The sequence below is a fragment of the Anguilla anguilla genome, chromosome 2, assembly GCF_013347855.1.
Source record: "Anguilla anguilla isolate fAngAng1 chromosome 2, fAngAng1.pri, whole genome shotgun sequence".
Taxonomy (NCBI): domain Eukaryota; kingdom Metazoa; phylum Chordata; class Actinopteri; order Anguilliformes; family Anguillidae; genus Anguilla; species Anguilla anguilla.
Genome location: NC_049202.1, coordinates 71,619,386 through 71,641,120, shown reverse-complemented (window position 1 = coordinate 71,641,120; position 21,735 = coordinate 71,619,386). Strand labels below are relative to the sequence as shown.

Genomic DNA, 21,735 nt, shown 5'->3' with positions numbered 1-21,735 from the left:
ATCTTTGTGTAAGTAGACAGCAGTGTTGCCTACATTTGGTGATTATGAGAGTGCCTCCTTTTTGGGGGGTACAAATGTGTTGGAAACCACATGCCAGCAACATCAGTAGTCTTGTGCATGTGTCATTGTAAGTAATGTGATGTGATTTAAGAGCGCACTCACTATAAATTTAAATTTGTAGTCTTCTGCCAGGTTTTTTTTTCATCAGCTTGCAGGTGGTATGCTTTGTAATTTGTGAAAATCTGGTGTAGACCTGGTTATTCATTTACATTTAAAGAAAATAATATTAAGAATTAAAGGACACCCTGACAAGGTTGGCCAGGTGCCACTGTGTGATAGGTGAGTAGCTGCTGTGTATTAATGTTCAATAATTTACCTATCTGGCCTGGTAATGCAGGACTGTGGTCACTGATAGCTGGCAGAAACAGACGGCTTTTGCATTGGCTGAAAAGGTTTTGTCTACAACACAGAAGCACACACAAATACAAAATGCAGCAGCAGAACGAGAAAATAACGTTCAAATTTATACAGCAATCCCTTGAAAACCGTATCCTTCATGTATAAAAATGTAAAAAAAAAAAAACAATAATTTTCCTTCTGTGTCTGCCGTCAGCGAGAAGAAGTGCGTCTCCTGATTTGGCAGGAAGGACATCTTGTCTCAGCAGCGGCTCTCCGTCCTCATCAGACGACCGTTCGAGGTTTGCTGCCTCCCGTCGCTGGCACAGGTCTGTCGTCCCGTCCCTGCGAGCACGCACCGGATCGGTGCGCACGCCACTGACTTCTCGTTCTCTTCTGTCGCCATAGCAAATCAAGAGGAGGAGGTGCAGTTGAGTTCCGGCCATTGGCTGAGGGGTTCAGTCACAGCCCGCCTGGAACAGCCTCGCCAGCTCCCTGCAGTCGGGGTCGATGAGGTCGGCCGGCCTTTCCCCGCACTCGTTCTCCGCGTCTGCGCTGGCGCCCTGCGAGAGGAGGTACCTGAGCAGGGGGGAGAAACGGGACACGTCAGCATGCGTCGCAGTGACGGCCCCTCTCCCCGCGCCCGGGTTAAAACGATTCGAATGGTTCTGTTTCTGAACTAAATGTAGGTTCGGGCCAGACCGCTTCACACATTTACTGCCATGTAAGTATTGTACTTTACTGGTATATAAACTGCCTTATCTCCTTTGTCCTTCCTGGTGTGGTTAAGATCAGAAAGTGTGTATTTGCAGTTTGCGTACACATTCGCGTACGTGTTAAACTGTAACCAGGTAATCAGACTCGTCCACGTGGTGCAGATGTGTGTGGTGAGATAAACTCTTGATTGTGTTTTAAGAGAGGTAGCGGTTAAGCAATGGCGTGGCGTGTGAGCGTGAGACTGCGTGAGCGTGCGACGCGTTGCGCTCGCGTTGCGGCTCACCGGGCTATGCGCGGGTACCCGTCGCTGCAGGCTATGTGCAGGGGGGTCCAGCCGTCCTCGTCCCGCTGGAGAACGTCCGCGCCGTGTTTCACCAGCAGCTTCACGCACTCCAGGTTCCCCGAGAGGACAGCCTCGTGCAGCGCCGGCATGCCTGAAGCGAGACAGACGGGCGCAGTGTGAGTCAGGGCTCGACTCACGCGCAGCTCGGCACGGTCTGGAGCTGGACATTTCTAAGCCTTTCTATTTTTAACAAGTTCATGCTAAGTCTTAGTTTATTGTTGCTCAGCATGCATTGGAATTGAGTGTAGATGAGAGCACGGAGAAATAAAAAAGGACAATTGAATCATTACTAAGAGCAATATATTAAGAGAGATCTTTTTAAAATTGTAATTTATACATGATATTCTTCTCAAACATGAGTGCCGTGGTAAAACATAGATCTATGTACATGAGATAACTTCAGTATTTGTGACCTGTCAAAATCGAAAAATTAATGAACCCCTCTTTAAACTTAGCTCAAAGGTAACTGACAGCAGATATTGTCATATGCCATGCGTAAGGGACAAGTTTAGGCATTTAGTGTCAATATATCATGACACATCCTCTTAGCAAAAAAAAAAACAGAAAAGGAGAACCCTGATAGGGAGACATTTGGCACTCAAAAAACGTTTATTGTGAATAGATGTATAGCATCAGGTGGAGAGCAGCCGGGTCACTCACCGGACAGGTAGACGGTGTCGAGATGAACCTTCCCGGCTCGGAGGAAGCGGCCCACCTGCTCGAGGTCTCCCTGCCGGACGCAGTCCTGGAAGACGACGTCGTTGGGGAAGTGCACCGAGCGCCTCGGTTTGAGGGGCAGCGCGGGGCGGGGGCAGGGCGCCGGCCCGAAGTCGTTGGGGATGCGGCGGTTGAAAAGCGTGTTCTGCTGCACCGCGTGCTGGCTGTAAAACTTCATGCTCTTAAGCGGTGACAGGTTCCCAATATTCACGAGCGATGCGGTGGCCCGGCAAACCGCAGAAAGTCCTCCGAATGCCGTGTCCTCCAGGGCCTTTCCCAATTTATTTCGATTCGTGCAGCTCCCGTTCAGACAAATATAGCTTCTTGTCCTCCTGTGTGGACTTTTCTTACTGTTTTCTCAAGAGTGGTGCTTTCTGTTTGTGCAAAGATCTCTCGCCTTGGTTCTGTAATTAGACAGTGCTGCCGGGAGTAAGGTGGGACGATTATATACCCTCTGCGGGGCTATTTTGGGGGCTGTCACCTCACAGATCGAGTGACACGGGCTGCAAGATGAGTGGCCCCCGTCTTGCCCCTCCCCCCGAACCCGTCACAAGCCCGGAGCTTCTCCTTACACCCGCTGGCCCGTAAAAGAAACGACATCGGTAACCCCAGCTTGTTTTCACCGCGATGTGCTGGGAACCTTTTTTTAAAACTTGCCTTCACCACATTCCAAGACCAGACCATGGCGGAGGTCACGTATACCACAGGTTGCATGAAATTCCTAGCGCACACTGGAGGCAAATAAACAGTTTTAATAACAGTTGACGGATTATGTTACGGTTTTATGATCACGAGCAGTGCGGCCCTGCGCGGTTAGCGTCGCAGCTGAACGAACAACAGCTATCGAGCTGCGTAGGTTATGCTGGTCAATAAATAGTTGTGTGAATGAAAGGCACACGGTCATTATAAACTGCATATAACAGGCCTTTAGGATATACTTCGGTTTTTGGGGGGGGTCTGTAATTCAAGTGATAGGGTGTGGTAGTTACAGGTGAAATGTACGTATCTTGATCACGCTATCATTAGTTACTACAATCTACAATCTTAAGGGGTTTTTTTTTTTTTTTTTTTTTTAAGTTGTCATTCCTCATTGAGACTAGTGACTTTATTTGACACTTTTACTGGTAGAAACATCATGTATTATTACATAGGTGCTATATTCTCAAATTTACACAACTCAAGGCCCACCATATTGTTTTGTTTTTCTATTCAAGGTATCCTTTGAGTATGATATTCACCCAGCCCTGTGTTAGTGCAACACCAGCTGTCTATTTGTTCTCTCAGGTTGTGCAACTTCTCATTTCTTGCTCAGATGAATGGCTTGCACTGTGTACATTCAGTGCAAGCCATTCATCTCAGCAAGAAATTAGAAGTTTCACAACCTCAGAGAACCAATAGACAGCCGGTGTTGCACTAACACAGGGCTGGGTGAATAGTACAGTAGAAGTACAGTAAACAGCACAAGTGTACAATTAAAAATGATTTATAATCAACCTCTGAAAAACAAATATTCTGAATAAAAGTCAAACCAATTCGTTGCTATTTGGCACAATGGTGCCAATTCAATTGGAGTCTGTGGTTCCAGAGCACATTGATGAACCCCAGATGCAGCTACAGCAAAGTTGTGTCCAATAGGAATTTCATGCATAACGTTAGCACAGAACGCTCTATAAGCTTGGCAGCTATGGTGAGAGCAGGCATTGCATGGTTGAGGATTAAGATGCCAGAGAAGTTCTCGTGTGTAGGAACACGGTGGCCGGCACGCATGAGGGGAAGACGCGAAATATGGGCAAGATTTGGTTTCCAGAACGTGTCAGGTCCCCCGAAATAATCTGAAGGCATTACTGAAATGGCGCGTCCGACGGGCTCGCAAAAATAGCAGCTGAAGCGATCTCAAGCAGCCCGTGGTTCGGCACCCTTATGGCGTCAAGCGCAGTTCAGCCCTTTTGGCTTATCCACCCAATCAGCACCCCCCTCCACTGAAAACCAGAACACACACACTGCGCCACGGGAAAGAGAACTAGGACAGAAACACATCCAGTGAAAGGTTTTTGGTTTTTGTAAATTTTTGTTTTATTTGGCCACCAGTTTACTTTTCAGCAAGTCAAATTGAACGTGATGGAATGCTTTGTATTTGTCATACGTTTTTGCCCCCCAGTCAGTACAGTCAAAAACCCATGTTCATCCCCCCCCCCTCCCCCAATCCACTTCTCACCTTCCCCTCCCACTCCCAAAATCAAAATAAAATTACATTCACAACCCTGTCCACGGATGTGAGAAAAGCGCAAGAGCTCACACAAACACACACGCACACACACGCGCACACACACACACACACACACACACACCGCACGCACACTGCCCCTCCCTGTCATCTTGACCAGAGACACAGTACAGCCCAGACACTCCACTTGGAGAGTTTCAGGTAGAGCAAAATAGAGGGAAGGTGGGGGGGATGGGTGGGAGGGGTTACTGAAATGTTCTTTGCCCCAGATAAAGAAGCCTCTCTCACACACACCAGTTCTACTATAGGTAATGATCTGTGCAACTTCAGTAACAATCTAATCTCAGATGGCATGAATCAGGTTGGGGTGGCATGACTTGGGGGTTAAAAATAAAAAAATAAAAAATAGAATAAAATAAAAAAAAAATCTTCGATGATCCCAGTTCTACAAGAGCTCAAGGGGCCAACACTGCCCCTGGGTTACTGCTGGGCATACTGGTGCACATAATTGGTCAGGTTAAAATAAATTTAAATGAAAATAAAATTAAATAAGCTAACTGGAGTTTATTTTTTATTTTATTTTTATTAAAAAAAAAAAAAAAAAAAAAGAAGAAATCAGTAGCCAGGCTGTTGAACTGAAGACACAGAAGGAGAGAAAAGCATGATTTGGTTTGGCGAGCGATGACGCTCCTTCGCCGTAGGCCCCAGACGCGTCTGGTCCATTTTCATGCACTGATGAAAATGGTGATATTAGCGGTTGAAGCACTGTGCTTCCAAGTAGGCTTAAACTGAAGCCCACGCTTCGTGATTACCCCCGATGTGATCACAGCCCTGAGAGATCAGCCTTGGACGGCCATCATGCATGTTCAGGCCTTCAGACTGACTTCCAGACGGACATCACTCTTGGCCCCCCCCGCGCCCCGCCCCCTTACAGTCATATCCCTGTAAGCTGCCTGGTGTTCACACAAATATGGGATAATTAAATGGAGAAAAACAGTCTGGACTTAAATTTGTAAAGGAAAAATGCAATGTATGGAAACCAAAGAGAGAAACAACGGCCCTCAATAGGGCAAGCAACCCAACTGCACAGTGCTGTGGTTAAAATATGTACAGAAAATGTACAACTGAACCAAGTTGTGGTGGGTAGAGATTCAGATATGGGGGGGGGGGGGGGGGGGGGGGGGGGGGGGGAGGGGGGGGAAGCACTATGCGAAGTTTTACAAAGAGCACCCGCCCCCCCCTCCCCCCTGACGTGCCGCTCCAGTGCCGAGGTCCTGCTGGAGCGGGCCGGAGGGCGAGGCTGGAGTGGTGGTTCGGGTCGCAGCAGAAGCTTCCTGTGAGGCCTGGTGACTGAAGCGGCGAGGGAAGAGAGGGGGGTCAGTGTTCACAGGACAGGGTGGGGTTCGGGGGGGGGGTGGGGTTTGGGGCGGGGGGCGGTGGGGAGGGGTGCGTCTCTTCCGGCTGTCTCCTACAACTCGTCGTGCCCGTCCTCGCCGTCGGAATCCTCCCCTTCCTGCTGGTCGTCCATGTCGCCCAGATCCTAAGAGAGAGAGGTTTGACAGTCAAGATGAGCTCGGCCAAAAAAAAAACAAAAAAACCCTCACATTACAGCCTTCACTGGATTTCTCCCGTGAAACAGACCTTTTACGTTGTGCAAAAGGAACAGGTGTTTGGAGTCAGGGTCACCATTTTCCCTTAATGGACATTTGGCAGCGCACGCCAGACGCAACGCCAATCCAGATGCGGACAGAAAGAAATGTCAGAGAAAAGTGCAGTCAAAAAAAAAAATAATAATAATTCTGCACCACATTCGATTCCCTCACCCAGTGGCTTCCCCTCTGCCACGCCCCTGCGATTCATTTTTGGCAGGCGCGGGCAGTAACGAAGAGCGCCCAGTAAAGGACGCGGGCCGGGCGGCTCACCCGTCGCCCAAAACGTGCCCGCGCTCAGGTGCCCGTCGGTGCGTGCGGCACCCCGTGGGGGGGATTATGAACAGCAGCGACAGCTGCCGCGATCATCAGCACCCCACGGTCCAGCTCCGGAATCACACGTCTGAGGAGGAGGAGGAGGAGGAGGAGGAGGCTCGGCCGGTTTGAGCCGGATTTCCCAGGGGCCTCGGCTTCGGTCCCGCTGGCTGCGGCCCGCGCGCGCTAGGCGACGAGCGGGGCGGGTGCGAGGCCAATCGGCTGAGCGATCCGATTGGCTGCATTACAGAGACTGCACAAAAGACAGTACTGACGACGACCCGGCTCTCAGCCGTCGGAGTCAGCAAAGCGACAGAAATTTAGTCGATGCCGAACGAGGAGGTTTTCCTTGCCACTGTTGCCTTAGGCTTGCTCCTGTGGGGGGTTTAGGCCAGGCTTGTCTGTAAAGCATATCGTGACAACTGCTGCTTTTTACGTTATTTGTATAGCGTAAAAAAACGCTATACAAATAAAATTTGATTGATTGATTGATTGATTTGAGGAGAAAAATCAGCTTCGGCGTCAGATCGCGAAAATTCAGCGACTCCAAATCGTCGTCTCACCAGAACGACCAGATTCAAATTAAACAGCAGCCAAAGCTTGTCCAGTGTAATGGTAATACAATTTTTTTTTAAAACAGCCGTGTATGCAGCCATGGCTATTCTAGGAGCGGACGAGACTGTCAACAAGTGTCCCCTGGGTTCGGCTGGCGCGGTCTGCAGCGCGTTTTCATTCACGTTTCTGGAATGGTCTCGAAATAATCTGAACCCCAAGCACAGTCCCGTTTCGAAACCAACGTGGGGTGACTGCAGAGAGGAATTTGCAACATGCAATGATCATGCCCGTTGGGGATACGTTTCCTCTGATGACATCACAAAGGCAAAAACACCCCTCACCGTTAAGACAAACACATGTTTACAAACATCAGGTCTAAATTTAGGTATCTCTAACCAGATGATTTAAACACCCCTCCCCCACTTAAAACAGCCTGCTGTCGCCAGGATATAAAGTCAACCAACAGTCACCGATTGGCCATTGCTACCCAGTTAGCGCTTGTAGTCGAAGCAACAGAACCACCCTGAAAACTGGCTACAATTACACGGTTGCTGTGCAAAGCTAGTCGTCCATAAACCGAAGGAAGAGCGACAGGCAATCGTCAGGTCTGGGAGCAAACTGAGCCAGCACTGCCCCGGTGCAGAAGAGCAGTAGAGCCAAGATGGCCGCGGGCGAGTCCGGCACATCTCCAAGGCTAATGCTAAGAGCAACAGCGCACGGCCCCTACACGCTAAACATAGAAACACGCTGCACGCGGAGGCTAATTTTAGAGACGCCTGAATGACTTGTGGGCCATAGCCGAGGGTGTCGGGTGATAATATAGGAGAGTCCCAAACCAAACCTACAGGGAGTCTTATGGACTGAAAATAGTGAAAATAAAATCACCCGGACAAATTCCATAACCAAAAAATGGCCGAAGTTCTAAACCCAGTCCCTCCTCGGAGCCCCCCCGCCCCCCCGCACACCCCCAGAGGTGCCAAACTTACGTCTTCCTCGTCCTCTTCTCCTGCTGGTGCGCCGCCCTCCTTGCCCCCGCTCTCCAGGAACTTGGTGAAGCCCTCCAGGGTCCTCTCCCCGTTGTAGTCGATCACCTGGAACATTCGGATGAACAGGAGCGGTTGACTGCTGGGCACGTGGTGCAGTGGTAGCATAATGTACGCAATGGTGCGGTTGACAAGACCACACACCTGAATTAACGGAGCATGCAACTTTTCCCCCTCGCTGTTCCAGTGAGAAGCAATACGGTTGTTGCTCTGGTCCTGCAGAGTACGTCCTGTATCCCGTACTCTATACGCTTCGCGCAAACCACCCAATAATCTCAGTATTTTCATCTTTACACGTTATGGCAGAAGTGATTTCAGACAGAAAAAGGGACCATCTGTCTTTTTAAATGATCACAAGCAACCAAGTTTAGTTTAACTTGAACCTCATTCTTTTTCAGAGACTAATAAATATCTGATTAATAAATCACATTTTAGATCCAACTGCTTGGGCAAGTAATCTTTTATTTGCTGGACCATTAAATGTAGATATTGGTAGTACACCCTGCAGTGACTAGAACCATGAAGTTAACATGGCTAGATTGACACTGGTCAACAGTCAAACAGATTACTCAGCTGAGGAACCGTGCACTGCATTGTCTTGCAACAGCTGTAGCCCAAACACTTCTAATCCTCAACAAATATCTTATACAAATTACGGAAATAGTCAAAATGATCCAGAATATACATTACTACAGTATTTGAGCATTTTTATGAGATTAATGTTTTTTAATTTAACTAATTAATTTATTATTAGTTAGATTTATTACTCCTATTTAATGGCGATGCCTATTAATTAGATGTCTATAAAATTAAATTCGCAAATACATTAAAATTATATAATATACAAATTCATTGTGTCCGTGTTTGAACTGGGGCAGGTCGAACAGGTCAGTTGAGCCAAGGAAAGTAAATCTAAATTCAAATTTCAACATTCTAAGTGGTCCAGCTGGTCTCAATATAGACACCCCTTCCTTTAGACAAACCGGAATATGAACCATCTGGCTCTTGGGATTCTCATTGTCACAGCAGACCAGGCCAGACACAAGGTTATATTTGTCTGGAGTTAAGACCTGTTGGGTGGACACTGACTGACTGCAATAGTCTAAAAGTCAGTCACAGGTTTATGTATAACACGAGCGACTTAACCCACTCAAGCAAATTAATAAACTGGCTGCTCGTTAAATTCTTGTTCTCTGTTGCTGCAGCTGGCAGTTCCCTTTGCCCTGTTACACTCTGTCAAAGCCCACAGGGGGGACACAGGACGGAGGGGGGGGAGGAGGGGGGGGGGGGTTTGGCATACCAGAGCAAACCTTTAGCAGAGCTGGTATGCAGACGGTCACTTATAAAAGGGGTGATAATCTTTCCAAACGCACCTCCAAATGGGAGTAAGGAGTTCCCGGACGGGACGGCACACGGCCCACCCCCTCCACCGTTTAAAACCGCCGTGGGCGAGAGGAGCCACCGCGCACCTCTCTGCCAAGTCGCACGGTCGCCCCGAGCGGGCAAGGCAGCGGACGGGCAGCGCCAGGGGTATGCACGTCCGTCCGTCCGGCTGGCTGCCAGCGGTGCCCTCTGCGAGGCCGCCCTGCCCCGGAGACCCGGGGGGGCAGCGTGAGGGAGATTTACTGGAAGGGCCATCTCGGTTTCGGCACGTGAGGTCTGGGGCTGAAAGGGGGGGGGGGCTCTATTTCTGGGATCCGGTAGCGGGCGTGAGGGGGCGGCTGCTGCTCGCGGTGTGATTGTGGTGGCGGTGGCTTTTATTACGCATGGCTTGGGGAAGGACATCCCGGGGAAGGCCAACGGCTTTAAACTCCATGACCACAGGATCAGACACTGATGCTTTACCGGCAGTATCGCTGGGGGGGGGGGTTTCCTGCCCACAATGGAAAGTTTTATTGGCCGCTGAGCTCGGAAACAGGGACCGTTAAGTGCCCCCTTCCAAACAAAAACACCAACTGCCATATTTATTTTGAAGGCTAAAATATCAATAAAGCTTGTCCAGCTGGTTCACCCAAATAGAACCCAATCAGACGCTCTTCAGATGCATTTTGAAGAGCACTGAAGGCATAGAGCCATCTTTATCAAGTGCCCTCTGCCTCATCATCATCATCCTCATCCTCGTCTGTACCACCATGTCCCTTGTTCCCAATGCAGAGAACGCCCGAGCAGGCAGCAGGAGGAAGGACTCACCTTGCGATCCTCCCCAGCAGGGAAGAACTTGAGCGTGGGGAAGCTGTGGACCTTGACAGCTTCGATCTCGTTGGCGGTGGAGTCCATCTTCGCCACAATGATGTTACTGCTGTCCTTGTACTTCTCACCCAGCTTATCCCAGATGGGAGCCAGCTGCTTGCAGTGTCCACACCAGGGTGCATCTATCGAGGGGGGAAAAGGTCAGAGGTGAGGGCAACCCAATGGATGCATTCATAATGCAACTCACAAGTGCACAATGTGTGTGTGTGTGTGTGTGTGTGTGGGGGGGGGGGGGGGGGGGGGGGGGGGGTGGACGCACACTTAAAATGGCACAAAATCAGTTCAATAATCTACTATTGGGCCACAAGACAACCAATTGCTTTTTTTAAGGCTGATTCCGATTCATTCAATTTTATTTGCCAACAACAACTGAATGCACCATGAGCAAGCACTGCGACGAAGGAGCTCCATCAGAACGCCAGTGGAGTCTCCCCTCCTCTGTCCGCACACAACAGGCCTCACAACGGCTGACATTTCACCTCTAGCCGATCTGAAGTATCTGTCCTTTATCCGGTGGGCTTAGTGAGGCCAAAAATATAATCTGATTTACATGCACGACTGCTCTAGCAGAGGCTGCAAACCCAGACATTTTCCACTCGATAAAGCCAGAAGCTCAAGCTGTTGTTGACAACGGGGTCTCAGACAGGTGTGCCCCAACTGTAGAGCTTTAGCCACTAAGCACACCAACACTGGGCACCCTCTGTGCACACGAAGCACAAATGCACGTGTGCCCCAGCTCAGTGCCCCCCCCCCCCCCCCCAACCTTCACCCCAATAATAGCCCAAGTACAGACTACAGCCCCGTGGGACTGCCCCCACCCAAATCAATCCGCTGCGTGTGAGCAATACTAAAAAACCTGCAAAGAAAAATTTGGTATTCTTTTACAGGGGAGAGGGGATAAATGGGGAAACTGAAGTCCGTTTTTCCTGCTCCACATAACAAAGGTACTCGTACGAGAGGAGCGAAAGACGCATTTCAGTGGGAATACACCCAGGAATCCTGGGACATCGGGCTGGAGGACTGACCCAGGAGCTGGCTGCAGTGCTGCCAGGTCCTGCAAGACTACACCAAAATCCAGAGGCTGGGCCCTGACCCTGAAAGCCAAGCCCATTGGCCGGGCCCGGGGAGATCCCCGAAACAGCCTGGGCTGCCAGGGCTCCATACACATTAACACTACCCGTTTGGTCCAAAGCAAGCAGACGGCCTCCTTACAGAATTCGATGAAGACGTCCTTGGTGGGGTCGAAGGCCACCTCCTCAAAGTTCTTTCCGACCAGGACCTTGACGGGGTTCTTGTCCCAGTCCTCGGAGATGTCCTGGCTCATCAGGTGAGGCTGGGGACACATTCAGATTGACATATTAAATTTGGCCCCCCATTTCAATCCTCAGACTGAAACAGCCCCCGTCAACCAACCCCATACACTACCCATCATGCCTCTGGAGAAAAGACATTTTGTAGTGTTGTAGATTAGAACGCAACTCTTATGGTCCCAAAGACCTCAAGATAATTCACATCTTAATTGAACAGCGTGCACTTAATCCGAGGACTATTTATTATTTCAACAAACCAGGTGAACCACTTGAACTAATGAACAACCCAAAGCTGTGATCCAGTAACTTTCCATTTCTGAAATGAGCAGGTTGAGGTTGTGAATGAGCAGCATATGTAAAGACACTACATTTGCAGTGTTTGCAACTGCAATACAGGGCGGATGCATCACATCAGTTTTGAAACTGGGGAGTGGTACCGTGTCACCACCACAGGATGTGACTACGAACAACCACAAAGCTTCTTGCCGGCTTGCTCAAAGGCTGGTTTCTGCGGATGACTCAAAAAGTGTTCATCACAGCTCAATGGAAGGTCGTCTTAATTTTCAAAAGCCTCTGACAGTTGCACCAAGTCCTACCGGGGGATTAAGTTTTTCCTCTCCCTTATTCAATACCGAAGTCACAGCTGTCCTCCTAGCACCCTCACAAGGAGCATTGCAACTAACCTGCACGAACACCCAACAGGCCACACTGTACTACAGGAGAGAGTTAGCATCAGAGCTTGATTCCAACTGGTGTGTGAAGAGAAGTAAAAAAATAATGCAGCAGTAACTAGAGAACCACTGGCTCACTTAGACCCAGTCTACTCCTGGCTACAGGCTGCCAATGACCTCGCTCAATTTTCACTTCATCTTTACGTCACAAAAGGGTTGCTGGAAGTCGATCATTTATGCCACATGGCGAATACCTCGGAGCAATTTACCAGTAGTTGCAAGGCAGGTTAGTGTTAAGCCATGGTAAGGATCCAGTGCATACACAGTTTATGTTGTCCATTCCTCTAGAGAAAGTTTCAGAGCCAACTTGAGACTGTCAGGCTTTCATTTCTTTCCTCTGGGGAATAACTCTGGGACATTAGGCTAGAGGTGCATGATGGGTATCGTACACTCATACCATTTTAAAGTTCACGGGGGTACAATTACCGGGATGTCACTAGCCCCATTGGGACAGTTTCCAATCAATTTTAACAAAGCCATTAGTGGCAGATATTTTTTAAAAATCCCTGAACAAAAGCTGCATTGGGTTTGGCCAAGCAATTCCTTGCCCTTGAGAATCGCAGCACGCAGCCAGCGACACTATTCTCTGGCTGGAATTCGTTGGAACAGAGCCTGAAACGGTACACGGTACACCGTCCCGGCAACGGCGACTTTGCGTCACGCTCGCCGCTTCCCGCCGTTACCGCCGACTGATCCGCGTGGATTAAACTCGCGATGCGACATCGCGATAACCGAGCGAAACGCTTGCGTATAAAAAAAGCGCGGCGCAGTCCGTGCCGCCTGAGCAGAGCAGCCAGGGGAAGCGACTCGCCCCCTCGCGCCCCAGGCGGACTGAAGTCACGACGTAATTCGAGCGCGGCGGAAGCAGCCGGGGAGGAATTCGCCGCTCGGCGAGAAGGGCGCCCCCCGGGGGCCTCGAGGGGTACCTTGAGCTTTCCCTCCGCGAAGAGGGTGCAGAACGCCACGATGTTCTCCGCGGTGATGTCCTCGCTCTCGGGCTTGTACTTGGTCATCTCGTCCTCCAGGGTGATGAGGCGGACGGCCGGGCACTCCTCCTTCTTCAGGCCGAAGAACTCCAGGATCCGCTGATTGTCTTCCAGGTCGCTGTCGATGAAGATGAAAAGGATCTGGGGAGGGGGGGGGGAGGGGGGGGTTGTTGGTTATGTCGTGCTTGCATGTCTGACCGTATATGTACCTTCCAGAGAAATTTACTTACAGATTTCAGAGACACATGGAGCATATGTTGGATCAGATAGAATTCAGAATGTCTATACATACACAGCCCGGCCTCATACATACCCCAGACCAGTTAATTCATCTCCACACCCACCTATACAACTTGAGAGCTTGATGTCATTCCACAAGCATGTAAAAGGCTCATGGTTTCTTCCAGAAGGCCCGGGAAGAAAATTTATGACTGCGGCAGCCTTGCTTGGACTTATTTATAAATCAAACCAAAATAGGTTCTCAAGTCATGGCACGGGGGTCAAAATTCAACGTGAAAGGAGACTACCTGAGGGGTTAAAAAAAAAAAAAAAAAATAATAATAATTTTTTAAAAACTATCGACCAACCTTGCCCTTGAAGCCCTCTGCAGCCTTCTTGAATTGGTCCATTTTGTCTTGGAAGTCGGAGGCAGCCTTTGGCAGAAACATCAGGATGTGGGACTTGATATCTCCTCCAAAGATCTTGGGGGCAGTCTGTGAGGGGGGGGGGAAAAAAAAAAAAAAGTCATCTTTAGTCTTTAGTTTTCATACATCCGCCTGCTTCTTCAGACACTGATTTCCAGGTGCTTCAGTTGGTCAGCAGGACAGTTAGGGAAGGCAGGCAAGGGTGAGACGCGCTGAAGAGAATATCTCGGGTGCACAATTCAAAACAGGACGTGAGCTCACGGTGGGAACAGGAAGAGAGAAGTTACCTGCTCGGTGAACTCAATGACCAGGGGCAGCTGGTTCGCCTTGATGAACCCAAGGAGGTTCTCCTTGCTGAGCTCTCCGTCAAAGGTGTTGCGACCCTCATCAAACTGTGGAAAAGCAAGAGAAACTGAGCAATGAGAAGCATGAGGAAAATCCTCACTGCCTGCTTTGAACCACTGTGCTAAGTGGCACATACCATACTTCACCAGTCCACAACTGCCAAAAATAAAATAACCAACTGTCGTGATTCCAAAACTCCCTGACCAATGCGACAAGGACCGATTCTGAGTTGAGTGCTGAATGGTTTTAATGTCATCGATTGTTTCTAGTCAATGAGTGGAGCACAAAAAACAAAAAAAACACAACAAAGATCATACTGACAAATCCAATGGCAGTTCTTAGCAGAAATGGAGAAAGGACTAGAAAAGTTGGCATTTGACAAAATCTACATGGGGGGCGGGGGGGGGGGGGGGGGGGGGGGTCACAGATGAGGAAATCTTCCACACCTAAAAAAACACACCCTATCATTTCAGGCAGTAACGAGGTGATCAAATCTCTGCCAAAAGATACTCAATTTATACTCTGTGGACCACGAAAGTAGGTCACACATTATAGGCGAGAGGTTCATTTGATAGAGGCAGGCACCTGCTGGATAAAGGTCGCGACAGATTTTATTGCAGGTATGCGGGCCCTGCTGATGGACAGATATTTCAAGTTGCCTTGGTAGTCTGTCAAGTCGTGGGCCTGCCAACCAGCACTATGAGACGCAAGACGTGACAGCCACGGCTTGGCTAGCTGTGGAAGCCAGCACGATTGGTCAAAACCCCTCACCACACCCCCAATCAGGTTCGTGCTAAAGTGAGCTGAAGTGGTGCTGGGACCCAAAGTCAAATTTTATTTGTCAAATAAAAAAAAGAGTTGTGGGCGGGGGGGGGGGGGGGGGGGGGTGAATTAAAACTTTTGTGAATATTAATATTTTGTTAAAGTAAACTGGGACAAATCAGCTCAGCATATTATACACCTACATCTGAATGCACTGGATAACTTGTAGTTCATCTTTGATCAAAACCTCCAACTTTCTTACCTATATAAGGCATTGGCATTTGGAAAGGGCTAAGGCCATTACTATACATAGTAAAAGGTCCCCATAAAATAACTCTGACCCCACCACTACATACAGTAAACCAGCAAGGACCCCCTATAGACAGGCAGAGCAAGAGAGAGTATTCCCTAAATCCAGCTCCCGACAGGTCAACAAGTCAGTTTCAGTAGTGAGGTCAAAGGCAGGGTTGAAATACTGCTCCAGATATAGGGAGAGCCAGATCATGTGTTCCTGAGCCAAGACACACACACCTCAAAACTCGTGCAGTACGCTAACAAAGCTGGCAACCCCTTTTTTTTTACGAAGAACGGTTACCTTTCGCAATTAATCTCGAACCCCAAGTCTGTTAGAACCATAGTAACGGACAGGCAAGTAGATCAGAGGCTTCTTTTCTAACCCGCTACACTTCCACAGCCAAAGCCTTTCGAAGCCTAGCATGCGTGCTTGAAGTTTATAAAGGTTCAGGCAGGGATACTGGGGATACTGTGAGCAGTAAGTAAACCCCCTTCCCCCCCCACACTCTGACTGTTTGGACATTGCCCTCTACAGGCGCTAAGCCTCCCCTGTCTCGGGGGGGGGGGGGGGGGGCTCCACGGCAGGGGACAGACCGGCACGGTACCTTCTTGAAGAGGACGACGCCATCCTTGGACAGTTCGAATTTGGAGAACAGGGCGTCGTCGGAAGTGATGCCAAATGGAATGTCATCGATGGCTTCTGCCGCCTTCATGAAGGCCTTGGCACCCTCAGACTCGGCGTCCTGCGGTGGGAAAGGGACAGGGTAGATTATCCTCACCAGGGTAACCGTGCAATCACTAGGCACTCTTCTGTCAGTGTGTACATATATAATGTATGCAGGCATATGTATGTATTGTATTACATTGAAATGGTGGATTAAACTAACAAATGGTGGTGAATGAAATTTCCAAAATGACCCAAGAATTAGGGATTTTGTTCTTTTGTCAACTTTACCAGAGCCACATTTACTGGACACAGAGCTACATGTACCAACAACAGAAGACAGACATGTGAGTTTAAATGAGAATGTAATGCAAGTGGTAACAGCTCCTCCTCCATGTGGATGTGGTATATATTCAGGCAGTACAAAATTTTTTTTTATTTTTTAAAAAAGATTTTCTACTTTGCACTTTTGAGCTTATTAAAAAAGGGGCTTAAAAAAATATGTGCATTTTAAAACTGGCAAGCCAAACCATCCCTCCATTATGCATAAGCGCTTATCCTAGTCAGGGTCATGGGGGGGTGCTGGAGCCTATCCCAGCATACACTGGTGCCAAGATTATTACTTTTTTTTAAATTTTTTTTAAATTATTTACTGCTGCTCGTTGTGTCCTTGTATTGACCGATGTATGTTGATCTGTTTGCCTTGACATATAACTACCTTGTCTGTGAGTTTTGGAGTTGTGTATGGACTGGGTAAGCTGCAAATTAATTGCCCTTCTTGGGATCAATAAAGTTGTCTGAATCTGAATCTGAGATGATCAGAGGTTTTCAGTCGTTGTCCCTTTTCCCCTCGTGCGCGCTTGATCTTCGGAGAACGCCGGCCCCGCCTCACCTTGAAGAAGCCGATGACCGCGACTTCGCCGTCGGCGATCAGGGCCTCCGCCTGCGCGACTTCGGTCAGGGTGGCGGCCGCCGGGCCCGTGCGCTTCTTCAGCCAGCTCACGATGTCGTCGGCCTGCCTGCCGGCTGCGAGAGCAGCAGAGACGGGGTCACGGGTCGCGGGTGTCACCACAAAAAAAAAAAACGGCAGCCGCGCCTCTTGCTCAGTACGGCTCGACCCGTTCTGGAGACTGAGACCGCCGGGGTGCTCGAGCCCAGGCTCGACAGAGCGCCGGACACTCCATGACGGTAAATGGTAAAATGGTAAAATGGACTGCATTTATATAGCGCTTTTATCCAAAGCGCTTTCCAATTGATGCCTCTCATTCACACACACACACACACACACTCACACACCAACGGTGAGAGGCTGCCATGCAAGGTACCAGTCAGCCCGTTGGGAGCAATTAGGGGGTTAGGAGTCTTGCTCAGGGACACTTCGACATGCTCAGGGCGGGGGGATCGAACCGACAACCCTCCGACTGCCAGACAACCGCTCTTACCACCGGAGCTATATCGCCCCCCCCCAGAATGCGGATACATTACCCAGCCCAAATGGGTCCTGAACGACCGGTTCACATGATTCATTCGACATTACTTGCATTCCACTTCACACCACAGCCATTATGTATAGGACAGAATCAGGGGGCGGCGATCCACACTTATGTAACTTCACTTCACTGGCCGGGTAACCCTCAAAAGCAGCGGTTTTAAAACACAACTGCAACAAATGTTGACGCCTGCTGCAGCCCCTTATGTGACACAGCAGGGTTCTGATTTCCCACTGCTCAGTGCGCTAAATGCAACAGGACAATATCCATTTAAAACAGAAAAATAGTTAGTGAGAGTAAGCAATCCATCACATAAGCTACTAGGGCCAGGTGAAATCTCTCAACTGGCAGTGTAATTTCATAAAATGCGATTAAAAATAATTCTTTAAAAAAAAAAATTTTTTTTTTTACGTTTTCATGAATTTAAAAATAAATAAGATCTGCAGGTCTGCAAATTAGAGCAGAGACCAATGACGCAACAGCAGAGCAATACCGCACAGTCAGGCCACTGTGGAACAGACGCCGCTCGTGTTTCTGATTTCAGACTGAAATACCAGCAACCGCCTGCAATTTTACTGCTTCCAACAACTTCCTCCGCCGCTCCCCCCTCCAAGCGGAGCGCAGTCAACGTGACCGGCTGCACATCGGCATGCTTGGCAAAGGGGCGACGGGGGCGGAGGAGGAGGAGGAGCCCCAGTCGCTCGCGTCCAGTCACAGCGCTGGAATGTAACACTAACCTACATTCCGCCAACAGGGATCCCAAGTATGGGGAAGTCCTCTATAAATTGCACGCACTCTTCAAAAAAATCATTTAACACTACATTACACTGAACAGGTTTACAGGACATATTTAGGTACATTTTGACATTTTGTTTGATATTCAGATCACCTCTACCTTGTTACATTACTTGCTACCTCACATTTGAATACATAACAACAACAAAAATTATTATTATTGATCTCTTCTGCTGATTTGTACAGTTTGTGACTTAAATATTGAAGAGAAGGAAGTAGTGATCCGCTGCCCACATCCCTATAAGAGAGTCTAAAGGTCTATACGGGTAAATTTAAATAAAATTCACAAGCAAACATGCAAAAGTCTATGCAAAATAAATGTATACAGGTAAATGTGAACGGGACATCCAACAGCAATGCCGAACAGAAGCGGCCTCAAACGGATTACCTGAGTATTCTTTTGGCGACTCCTTCTCTCCTCCCTTGAAGAATTTGATGGTGGGGTACCCACGCACCCCGTACTCCTGCGCCAGGTCCGCCTCCTCGGTGGCGTCCACTTTGCCCAAGCGGATCTCGGACCCCTCGCCCTTCAGTATGCCCGCTGCTTTGGCATACTCGGGCGCCAGGGCCTTACAGTGTCCGCACCACGGGGCATCTGAAACACGGACAGCGGAGTCAGACGCAAGCGGCAGCTGCGCTCTCGGCAACAACACGCCCGCCCGCCCGCCACCGCGGGTAAAGTCGCAAAGATCGACAGCACACCGCAGCTCCAGCGACGTCAGACACGTTTCTCTGCTGGGACATCGTGCAAAGCTTCATACTGGTATTTTGAAAAAAACATCACAATTACCCTATGATGCATGGTTCGACACTTCAGTAACTTAGCACAAGGCCTCAGCTAACAGCCTGCCAACTGACAGTTGGTTTTTAAAAAATAAAAAAAAAGTTAAAAGAAAGAAAAAAAAAAGCTTTGTCAAATTCAAAGACAGTTTGACTACCTGACTTGGAGCAAATGAAACCGCACTAGATCAATAACTCTTCCACCTGTAAAAACTTCAAGAAGTGCAATACTGCAAAGTTTGAGTCGTCACTGTTGGAAGCATTTTGCCTCCCGTACGACCAGAAATTCAAGCATTGCATGTGATGTCATGAAATCTGCCCCACAAGGAAGTTGTACAATGATTTCACTCTGTCAGCCAAGATGTCTATACTTAAATTAATTCTACTCTTTATAAATAACCAATGGCCTCTATGCATGCATTATCATGATTAATTTTTAATAGTGCTAGGCCATGTGCCCAATGCATCTAAATCTTCCAAAGCGCCAAGCATTCCCTCATCAGTTTCAGTCAGTATTGCACTGCTGTAAGTTTAAAGTCCAATGTTCACTTCCACATAGATTATTCCTTATGGGTAGATTGGGGCGGCAGGTATGCCACCCCGCAAGTTACAGCTGGGTGGGTTCTTCTATTTACAAATGTCGGTTTGAACGTCTATATTGTTACATGAGGAGACCATTTACTACGTTTTAAGTCGGATGAAATCTATATTCTCTTAATATCTGATAGCCAATGGGATTTCAATTCTGTGTTTCTACGACAGGGAGTGGGGGGGGGGGAACAGGAAGTTTTCCTTTCCAACTCAACAAAAGTACACGTCAACCTACCATTTCACCCGTCCAGCCCCTCCCGTCCCTTAAAAACGTCGAGCCAAGTTAGCTACCCCTCCCCCAGAGTTCATTGGAAGATCCAAATCGTGGAGTTCTCTGACTGGTCAGTCGACCTGTCATTCTTCTCTATGGAGTTTAATTTTCTCAGGGTCCAGCGGAGTCATCGCAGGGCAGTCCTTGAATCCCAACAAAATGGAGAGGACGAACTTTTCAGTTCAATTCAGAACCGTCCCATACGATATAGGCAAACAGTTTGGTATCCCAACAACAGAGACATGAACACTGCAGTTTCATGGCCAGGACAGCATATATAGTGGAATTTTATTTGAGATGACTAGATGGATCGCTACCAAAAACTTGTAACCTACTTAATCGGGTTGCATACACGAACACAGCAATGGAATTTCACGATCGTTAGCTCATGGAAAATCCAAGAATGGAGAAAGAGAAAATAAATGGAAAAGACCCCCAAATAGCTAACCAACGGAGTGCCCCCAGGGCAAAACGAAGCTGTTGCGCGGTCCAAATCCATATTACACGAGGAATGCCAACATTTCTGGGAAATACATACCACAACTGTGGATAGGAAGCATACAAAGATTTATTCGATTTAGATATAGAATTATTACAGTCGTAAATCGGTAACGTCAGCCAATTAATACGTACAGAATACAAGGATGGTTCCCCGTTAAAAAAAAAACCAAAACATTGAGATTAGCAAGTCAAATCTTGCGTGGAATACAATGACATCATTCATGACTGAAAACATCAAATCGATTGTGTGATAAGATAGAATTGATAGATAATTTTAAGCAACACTGTTAGGTTGTTAGCTACGTATCCAAAAAACATCTCCCGTCAAATACAGATATTTACAGATCTAAATAAAAACGGCTTCAGAACACCATCTAGATACTCCTCAAAAAATAAATCACAGTATTGCTCGTAAACCAAAAACAATATGCACAAGTGGAGAGCTGTAACGTAGGTCAGAGATTCCATTACTGTCAACAATGGAGCTAAGAAGCTAGCTTGGTAGCCAAGTACATTCATTCAACTTGTGCAATGTTAGCTAGACAGCTGCAACAGTTAGAAATCTTTTTGCTCATAAATTATTATATATGTATATGGAGACACGCAATGTGGTTTTCAGAATGATATAAATAGCGACACAACGACAATGAATCCGTCAACTACCTGCCTACCGTGACTGGCACTGGTGATAGCAAACTGTTCTCACTTTGCCAGCTAACGTTACAGTCAAGACTTAACTTAGCAAGCTAGCCAGCTACATTAAATATAACCTTTCACGAGGCTCGCATTTCTTAGCTCTGCACATAAAATTGAATACTCACAGAATTCAACCAGAATGTTGGGGTGCGCCTTTAGTGCCTCTTCAAAGTTACTTTTCTTCAAAACCAAGACATCATCTTCTTCGGCAACATCAGCCCTGCTAGCCACGGCTAGTGCACAGAGTAACAAAAACTTCAACATACTTATGCTAGTCTTTGATAGTGAAAACTGAGAGGCAGGGGGTCGCAGTGCCGTGAACAACTAGTTTTATCTGAGTAAATGAGAGATTGCGATTTGAGTAATATTAATATTTCGATTGCTGTGCGGTAGCCTGTATTTTGTGTATGCCGCTACTAACGTGGCACTGCGCGCAGGAACCAGAGAGGCCAGTTGAACTGCGCAGGCGCTTTTATTAGGTTGAATGCTGTTCGTGTTGAATTGTGACTGGACCGCGGCACGGGATACCTGGAAGTGAATCATACAGTTGATGTGTTCGCTGGGCGGTCTGAAGTTCTCTTTCAGTATGTATCATTAGGGAGTGGTGTGCTTATGGGTTGCTTGAGGGTACCAGATATACGTGTAATGAAATACTTCGTTCCATAA

At 48.1% G+C, this 21,735-nt stretch overlaps 2 protein-coding genes across 2 annotated transcripts; both read right to left on the bottom strand.

Annotated features, from left to right (window-relative positions):
- Window positions 1-854: 854 nt before the first annotated feature.
- On the bottom strand, window positions 855-2,561 carry ppp1r27b (protein phosphatase 1, regulatory subunit 27b). Its single transcript, XM_035402985.1, has 3 exons — window positions 2,117-2,561; window positions 1,397-1,547; window positions 855-975 (listed from the first exon to the last, which is right to left on the bottom strand). Exons 1-3 carry the CDS (start codon window positions 2,349-2,351, stop codon window positions 855-857), a joined length of 507 nt encoding a protein of 168 aa, XP_035258876.1. The 5' UTR covers window positions 2,352-2,561.
- Window positions 2,562-5,806: 3,245 nt separating this feature from the next.
- p4hb (prolyl 4-hydroxylase, beta polypeptide) lies at window positions 5,807-21,527 on the bottom strand. Its single transcript, XM_035402929.1, has 11 exons — window positions 21,195-21,527; window positions 18,619-18,825; window positions 16,838-16,971; window positions 15,887-16,024; window positions 14,168-14,272; window positions 13,824-13,949; window positions 13,177-13,377; window positions 11,422-11,542; window positions 10,150-10,331; window positions 7,903-8,007; window positions 5,807-5,937 (listed from the first exon to the last, which is right to left on the bottom strand). Exons 1-11 carry the CDS (start codon window positions 21,331-21,333, stop codon window positions 5,866-5,868), a joined length of 1,530 nt encoding a protein of 509 aa, XP_035258820.1. The 5' UTR covers window positions 21,334-21,527; the 3' UTR covers window positions 5,807-5,865.
- Between the last annotated feature and the right edge of the window lie 208 nt (window positions 21,528-21,735).

What these genes read in the sequence shown, in the direction of transcription:
- ppp1r27b (XM_035402985.1), bottom strand. Translation starts at nt 2,351, where the DNA reads ATGAAGTTTTACAGCCAGCACGCGGTGCAGCAGAACACGCTTTTCAAC. An exon ending in CGACACCGTCTACCTGTCCG is followed by an intron (nt 1,548 to 2,116) that starts GTGAGTGACCCG and finishes GTCTCGCTTCAG; the next exon opens with GCATGCCGGCGCTGCACGAG. An exon ending in GGGTACCCGCGCATAGCCCG is followed by an intron (nt 976 to 1,396) that starts GTGAGCCGCAAC and finishes CCCCCTGCTCAG; the next exon opens with GTACCTCCTCTCGCAGGGCG.
- p4hb (XM_035402929.1), bottom strand. Translation starts at nt 21,333, where the DNA reads ATGTTGAAGTTTTTGTTACTCTGTGCACTAGCCGTGGCTAGCAGGGCT. An exon ending in CGGTCATCGGCTTCTTCAAG is followed by an intron (nt 16,025 to 16,837) that starts GTGAGGCGGGGC and finishes TTCCCACCGCAG; the next exon opens with GACGCCGAGTCTGAGGGTGC. An exon ending in GGACGTCTTCATCGAATTCT is followed by an intron (nt 10,332 to 11,421) that starts GTAAGGAGGCCG and finishes CCCCCTCGATAG; the next exon opens with ATGCACCCTGGTGTGGACAC.